Consider the following 8712-nt stretch of genomic DNA (forward strand, 5'->3'; position numbering starts at 1 on the left):
TCGTACAAAGAATTCATATTTACTCAATACAAGTAACGAATTCTCACTAATCAAACACAATGAATTTTCAAAATTGCACAAGCAAGTGTAAGGGTATCATCAGGTAATTAACATTTACCTATCAATCCTCCCATTTGCCCTCACAACAAGAAGTACCCAAAGAGAATCAACCATATTCATTAAGACAATACAGTACTAGTCTTCTTTGCTTTCCTGCTTGCATAAATCCTAGCATATAAGTTCTTGGTTCTAATCGTTAGCAAAATATCCAGCGCGAACCCGACGATGCAAGCTATAGACATAACTATAAACACAAGCCTGTAGCAGTGAGCGCCAACACAAGTGTTGCCACCACCAGCTGTCTTTGTAGCCTGCGAGTCATACAACAGACCCGCAAGCAAACCGGAGAAGAGAAATGAGCCAAGTGGAAGGTTGAGTATTAGGACATTATAAATGAGACCATAATATTTGAGACCAAAGAGTTCGGAAGCAGTTGGAACAGAGATAGCTAGACGAACACCATAGCAAATTCCAACGACGATCGAGCCAATGTAGAGTGATCCTGGCATAGCCATTGCCAGTAAGATGTATCCTACAGCCATCAGAATCTGTGAAGCCGCATTCCATATTGGCCTTGGCACTGCAGCTTTCCTGCAAATTAAGAAATTAAGATCAGAAAAGGAACAAATCAGTGACGTGCACATAATTTTATGCGAGCGTGTTAGCCTATTGTCAAAACTGAACTAGTACTGTAGCTTTAATTTGAGGCTGTAAGGTTTACTTTCACTCCGAACAGATGCTAACTTTGCAATACTTTTTTATTTTAGAAGGGGAAAATTCTTTCACTCAGAACTGATCCTATTTAGTGATGGATTATCAGAAAATCTTGTTAGCCACAAGCAATTTATTGATGGAATTAACCACGAAGTTCGTTGCTAATTCCAATTTTTGTAGTGAATTAAGGGATAATTTTTGCCCCCTATCTCATTTTCGGCATAAAAATGCCCTCACCGTTAATAAATAGCTCAAAAATACCCTCGTTAGCTAAGTAGCTCAAAAATATCCTTCCCACTAACGTTTACTCTAGCTTGGATGGTAAAGGGTCAATTTTGTCCTAAACTGTTTGAATTGAGACAATGATGTGTCGTGTGTGTATATACACTTACTGTAATACTAAAATTCTTGATGTTGTAAACAGTTGCACTTAAGTTCTGCAATTGCCCGTCCAAGTTGGAGAATCTAGTATTAAATCTTTTTCCGACTAAAAAAAGACCATCTTAAGAGCCATCTATTGGTCAGAAATTGTAGGAAGGAAATAAAAGACGAACATGGTCCACACCTTTTCCGCAAGATTTAATGCATCTATAGAGCCAAGTGAAGATCTAAATATATTGTACTATTATTGGAAGTTTCCTAATAGACGACTATTGCTATAATTAACTAGTGGTATCATGAAAAGGACTATATTCCATTTTCTAATCTTTCTTAGATCTTGTTGAAAACAAGATATATTTATATTATTTAGAATCGCATTTAGGAAGTCTTTTGGACCTGTACATCTTTCATAAGCATGTACTCTTACCTACTGTTATTGGAAGTTTCCTAATAGACGACTATTGCTATAATTAACTAGTGGTATCATGAAAAGGACTATATTCCATTTTCTAATCTTTCTTAGATCTTGTTGAAAACAAGATATATTTATATTATTTAGAATTGCATATAGGAAGTCTTTTGGACCTGTACATCTTTCATAAGCATGTACTCTTACCTCATAAAGAAAAGGACTTTTCAAACTTTTTCGTAGAGAAATTTTCAGTGCACGTTAAAAGTCAGCCAATCTATGTCCCACCTGCTTTTATTAGGATTTAGTAGGCGTTTGGCCATGAAAATCAGATATTTTTTGAAATTTTGAAGTTGGAGTTGAAGATAGAATTTTGTTTGGTTATAGTTTTTGCAAAGAATATTTAGTTTTTTGATTGTACTGAAAGTGAAAAAAGTGAAAATAAGATTTTAGGTATTGTCTAAATTCCAAATACAACTTCAAGTTGTATTTGAAATTTTCATGGTCAAACGATGATTTTCAAATAAAGTGAAAAATATTTCCGGAAAAAAGTGAAAATCTCCCATGGCCAAATGGATCCTTAGGTAGGGGTGGAGAGTTTTTTGTATCGAATACTACCATTCCCTATTTCACCGATGACCATCACCATGTAATCAAGAATTGACACCAATTGGTAAGACTTTTATGGCTTCCCACTCAGTGTCCGGCAAACTTATGGAGCACAATCAATTCGGACTAACGTGACACGTCACTAAAGGAGGAAGCGCTTTCTATCATGATTTTTTTTATATTTATTACTTGAACTCGAGACCTTTACCTATTCCACCCCAAACTGGCGATCAATCCGGTAGATTTTGGTGACCCTCGACCCTTCATAAGAGTTCTAAAACTACGTTTTTTTTTTTAAATACCTACCCCACTAGCTCCATCTGCCCACTTGGTTAGCTTAGAAGGAAAAATGGAAGGGAATGATAGCTGGGTTCATCACTTCATCTCCCTTTCCTTTTATTCCAATTTCTTCCGATCAAACAATAACTTTTAAGGTTAACATAAGTTGCTTTTGAGGAAACCCCCATCAAAATTTAGAAAAAGAATCTTGAACATAACCTACCCGCAAACTTCAAATTTTCCATTATTATCAAGTAGCCAAAGTTGAATAAGAATGAGTGAAGTTAGAAGAATATATATGTAAATGCAGAAAAATTGGCCTGAATTAAAGCTGAACTAGGAGTAAACGTAAAGCAACTCCAACTGTAAAAGTAGAAAAGATATACGAATTAAAAGTATAATATAGTGGTAGTAAACTTACTTGATGAAGTATTCTGAAACAGAGCCAGAAACAATACGACCAAAAAATCCCCAAATGCTGGTAAGTGAGACGAAAATAGAAACATCAACATATCCCAAAGCTAATCCCATTTGTCCCAAATTATTCATCACAGTCAAACCTGTTCCCACTCCACATAGAAATGAAACAAACAAGATCCAAAAATCCAAAGTCCTCATCGCCTCGAAAATAGTATGATCTTCTCCAATAACAAGTGGCTCCTTCTCCTCATCCACCTCCACAACTGCCACCGCATGTTCCTCCACTACAACAACCTCCTTTTTAACTGTTTCTTCCCCCAGTAATAACGGCTCTACAATATTATTACTCCCTTCAACATCTAAGTTCTCTGAATTACCACGGATAGATTTTTTTACCATAAGGTAAATAGGAATTAACAAAGGTGAACCTAACAGGACTAAAAGTATAGCAGCAAAAATTTGTGAGAAAATTCGTCCATGAGGGGCGGAAATGTCAAATATTAACAAATAAACCGCTATTACAACGGCAATAACGTTAATAACACCGAAGTATTTGACTTCTTCTTTTTCTTCAACGGAAGTTGAGGAAGGTGGAATTTCACGTAGAAACACAATCGCTGCTAAACAAACAGAAAAAGGGACTACAGCGAGCAGGAGTAGAAAAGTTGAGGGGTCACTTGCAAATAAAGCTGAACAAATATCAGTGAAAATAGCAGTACTTAAACCCACATAACCTTTTAAAATTCCCGTAACAGGTCCTCTATTTTTCCTGAAATTCCTTATACACGTAACTAAAATAGCAGTATTCATCCATGTAGTACTATTACCACCCATGCATAAAAATATACACATGATCCAGTATGGTAATGGTTTAATAATACCACTAACGACTAACCATTGAACACCATAACCAATAAAACCTTCAATTCCACCAATTAAAAGAATAACTGGAGTTGATAACCTGTCGGAAGCAAGTCCGGCGAGTATTCCGAAAGCTTTTCCGACATCCTTAGCGACAGAAAGGTTGTTTAATTGAAGCTGAGTTAAAGCCATTAAGGACTTTAGTGCATCGGAATAGTTAGAGAAAGTGTAATTGTTGCCGGAAATGGCTTGTACCCATACAGCGGCGACAAAGCCAAGCCATTTTCCGACAGGCGAATTGTAAGTAAATCCGAAAGCCATTAAGCGATACAAAGAGTTAAATTGAATGAAAGTGAAAAAATGAGAGATATTTTTAGGGATACAGAGGTTTTTTGGTTTTTGAGGGGGCGTGGAATTGATTATTATATAGGGAATTGAGAGATTGTATTTTATTCTGATGAAATAAAATAAAATACACAGACTTTATTGTTGTTGTTATTGTCAAGTTGCTGACTGTTGTTTCGATGAAGAAGCATACATCGCTTTTGCAATTGGAGGATTAAACTTTTTTTTTTTTTGTTTATGTACTTTTTTTGGGTTGTTCTGTTTGAGGTGAAAAAGTGCTTGAAGGAGGAGATTAGGTAGTGCATTTTGTTACAAGGTAGGTAGATCATAAATTTGTTATAAGGGCCTGTTTGGAAAGCCACCTGGTAATTGGAATTGGTGTAATTACTAAGGTAGTAATTACACAATAGTGTAATTATAACGACCTGTTTGTTTGTCATAACGTAACTACAGTGTAATTACAAGCGTGTTGTTTGGTTGCACAAGGGTAATTATACAGTCAGTTTAATTTAAAAATAACATTTAATTATAAAAAACTTAAAATTAATATTTAAAAAATATTGCCTTTATAAATAATATTAAATTAGTTATTTAATAACACATTGTTTCTTGAAAATATATTAATTAATAATCATATATTTGTAACTAATATTGTAAAAAATAATTGATATATATTTTTCAAATTAATATTTAATTTTAATTAATTATAAAACTTAAAAGAAGACTTTTTTTGTGAGAACGTCATGGATTGGATGTTTGACAAAAAAATAATATTAATAAATATAATGCCATAACATTATTCAAATGCTTGACACAAAAAATCCATCAAAGGTAAGTGAAAAATAAACAACATGCAATGTGAAAGCAAATAACTCAAAATTGAAAATATAACCTAAATTCAAAATCCAAAAGAAAAAGTTCAACATAATACTCTTATGTGAAATTCACACATTACATAAGTAAGTTTCAACGTAACTTAAGTAAATAATTCAAAAGAAAGGAAAAATATAAGTATATAACCTCACTCACAATGAAATTCTACTTCAATAACGTCACTCGTTATATGTCAAGTTTGTTAATGACTCATTATTTCCAATATTAAGAGGTGTAGTTTCAAATATTAGAATAATAACACGGTTATGCTAAATGAATAAAATAAAAAAATACGAGAATTACATGGAACCACAAGAAGTAAAAGGTTGGGAATGAGAAAAAAGAAAATGAAAAATAAATAATATAAAAATAAAAATACATTTTAAAAAATAAAAATAATTATAAAGTAAAAATAAAAAAGAAATTAAAATAATAGAAATAAAATCAAAAAAATTAAAATCATAGAAATAAAAAATAAATTAAAAATAAAAATAAATTAAAGTAAAAAAATAAACAAACTAAAAAGTAATTACACCCAATTCTCCCCCCCCCCCCCCGAGAATTGGAGAGTGTAATTACACCCAATTCCCACCTAACTATGTAATTACTTGGTCAAACAAACAGGCCAAACTGTATAATTACACCCAATTACACTCAATTCCAATTACCTGGGTGGCTTTCCAAACAGGCCCTAAGCACGAATTTATTGCCAATGTCAATTATTTGGGACAAAAATCTATATAATTGGAGCGGCACTCTAAAAATGCAGTATTTACATTTATCTATTTTGTCAGATTTTAGCCTTTATAAATTCAATAATAATAATAAAAAATAAAAAATAAAAGAAACGAACCATGGCTAGAAATCTGTAGCGAAACGTGAGGCCGCTTTTTTCTTTTCATCAAACGTTACCAAAAATCTGTAGGTAAATCTTCCGTTTGTTGTTTGTCACACCTTCGTCTCTCCTCTTCTTCCTCACGCTTGCTTTAGCAATTTTTTCCTCGGAAAGACACCCTCTCAAAATTTGAGTTTTTAACTGATGCCGAAGTTCTAGAGATAGAGAACAATGTTGAGTTTTCAACTGATGCCGAAGTTCTAGAGAAAAGCGTCAAACCATGTTGGATTGGCCTCATTCAAATTCCTATCGAAGGTTACTTGAGGTCTCCCCAGCATGTTTTCTAACTGCATATATAACTATTTTTAAGGGTTAATTTATAGTTTTATGCTTATTCTTCGATCCTTTTCCTTTCTGATCTTATAATTGTATATCTCTTTATTAGATATAAAATTTCTACATACTAATATCACTGATTCTTCATAATAATCTAATATGCTTTTAATTTTCATATGTAGAATCAAATTAATGTTGAGCATTGCTCTAGCAAGTAGGGATGATGTCACCTGTTTATGTAGAATTGGTGATGTGGATTATCAAATAAACAAGCGAAATTAGGGCATACACGTTGTAATCGACTTTTCTCATTTTATATACTTTTGGTTACTAAATTAAGGTTGTATTTCATCTTATGATTTTGTGAGTTAGTACATATGGATTAGAGTATAAAATCTAAGTTAAGGAAATGAATTTGTTAATATGGAATGATACTTCATTTTTCAGTTACGAAACTTTTGGTTTTCAAGCGTTACTTGGAGGTTCTCTGGCCAAGAGCAACTAAATAGAATGTAGTGGACAACTTCAATAACATAATGTGATGGGCATGAATGATGGATACTACGAAACACAACAGGCTTTGGAGGTGTTGCGACTTGCGACGCGATGAAGGTAAATTAAAATAGATTAATTACATTCTTGGTGTAATTATTCCTTTAATTGCTTGTCACTGTTATATTTTAGAGTTTCAATAAAGCTCGATTACGTATTACTCGGCAATTATGATATCTACAAATTATGTTATCATTATGCTCGACAAAGAATAATTGATTCCTTCGGATCATCTACATAAAGGTAATATTCGAATTCTTCCGAAATTGTCATCCTTCAGGGAAAGTCGAATTTATTTTTAATGGTAAAGTAGCAATTTGTCTTCTCTAATGTTTTCATTCGTGGTTGTTTCTTAATTTACAGGCTTTTAAACGGTCTCCTTGGTGCAGGTATGGTATACTTTATTTAAAGAGAGTTGTCCGTTGCTAATTCATATTTTTTTGTAGTGATAATTATAGTTCTGGGTTGACTTGTATAGAATGAGTCCTAACCTCCTGAAAGACATATATATATATATATATAAAAATTACAATCTGTCAAGTTTCAGCTCAAGTCTGGAGCAAACTGTTAGTTTGGTTGGGAATTAGGAAGAATCCTAGCAACTGGGATAATGAGCTACTGTGGACTGAACAAAATGCAAAGAGCAAATCTCCTCAGGCTTAAGTTTATAGAATTTTGTTGGCAACAGCTGTTTACCATATATGAAAGGAGAGAAACATGAGGGTATTCCAACAAAAACAACTGAGTGTTCAGTGACGCTCATTATACAAGAGATTCACACTAGAGCAGGAAGATAGGCAAAACTTACTAGATGGCTTAGCAATTATTATTTGTATCCAGTTTGATAGGCTTTGTAGTAGTTCTCTTTTGCTAGCAGTTGTGTTGCAGCTATTATGTTTAGATTGGTCTTTTGCTAGAGAAACTTCAACTTTCAGTATAAAAATGAATCAAGTGAAATTTAAGTTGCCAACTAAATTCCACATTTTTTTTTCTTATCTTCAACATCAAGTACTCTTTTTGTTCAATTTTTACACAAAATATTGTTTAAACACCTACATAATTTCTTCAGGATAGTATTAAGGTTTGCCCCAAGTTTACCGAATTACGAAGATATGATCAAGAAATTATTTGAAGAATACATGCACATTGACGAAAAGGTCCTTACTGAGCTGGAAGTGGTACTGCTAGAATTTATTGATTGGACTTTATTTAGCGACGAACAACTCTCTCTAAATTATATAAATTTGTAAATATCAAGGGCTTCATAAGGTGCTGTATAAATAAAAAAAGAATTAACGAGGGAGAACTCTATCTAAAAAATAAAATAATGTAATCTAATTCATTTAGTGACCGCGCGATGTGCGGACAAATTTACTAGTTATAAAATAAGATGACCAACATGACCATGTTTATGTACTGATCCCGCCATTCATAAAAAGTACTATTCTCCATCTCAATTTATGTGTATTTAAATATGGAGTATAAGAAAAGAAAGAAAGGAAGAACTTTGAAATCGTGATTCAAAACAAGCTTTAGATATTTGAGTGCTACATCTCATAAATTTAAATTGTCTCTAAATATAAAAAGGTACGATTTTTTGAGACAGACTAAAAAAAATAGTGTGCGACATAAATTGGGACTGCGAAAATAATAAACTAATTATTGTTCACAATATATATAATGATCAGCAATCTATCTTCATTACCTCCATAATTTCTATTAGTGCATATAGCATGACCAACATGAGCGAACACACCCCTCCACCGCCCAACCTTCGCCCGGCCCCATAAGAAAAAAAAGAGAACCAATAACAAAGCAACAAGCATCTTCTCATTATCTCATATACTAATAATTACATCGTTGATCGCACAATTACGATGAATTTTAGTCTTGAAATGACGCAAAAGTAAGCCTCGGATTGCACTCTGATGTCATTTCAGGATCATCATATCCCAAGCAGCAACAATATCCTTCACTAAGTTTTTCATTTTTTGTGAAGATGAATTTTAGAGATTTAATATAGATAATGTAGTTAATG

General features: G+C 33.0%; 1 protein-coding gene and 1 long non-coding RNA gene across 2 annotated transcripts; one reads left to right on the forward strand and one right to left on the reverse strand.

The window, feature by feature from the left end:
- Positions 1-4163, reverse strand: LOC132065140 (protein NUCLEAR FUSION DEFECTIVE 4-like). The gene is made up of 2 exons (XM_059458395.1): positions 2874-4163; positions 1-651 (listed from the first exon to the last, which is right to left on the reverse strand). Exons 1-2 carry the CDS (start codon positions 4052-4054, stop codon positions 180-182), a joined length of 1653 nt encoding a protein of 550 aa, XP_059314378.1. The 5' UTR covers positions 4055-4163; the 3' UTR covers positions 1-179.
- Positions 4164-6847: 2684 nt separating this feature from the next.
- On the forward strand, positions 6848-8179 carry LOC132065141 (uncharacterized). The gene is made up of 2 exons (XR_009416691.1): positions 6848-7063; positions 7222-8179. It is a non-coding gene; the product is annotated as an uncharacterized LOC132065141 (long non-coding RNA).
- The last annotated feature ends 533 nt before the right edge of the window (positions 8180-8712 follow it).

This window comes from Lycium ferocissimum, chromosome 7 (assembly GCF_029784015.1).
Source record: "Lycium ferocissimum isolate CSIRO_LF1 chromosome 7, AGI_CSIRO_Lferr_CH_V1, whole genome shotgun sequence".
Classification (NCBI taxonomy): Eukaryota; Viridiplantae; Streptophyta; class Magnoliopsida; order Solanales; family Solanaceae; genus Lycium; species Lycium ferocissimum.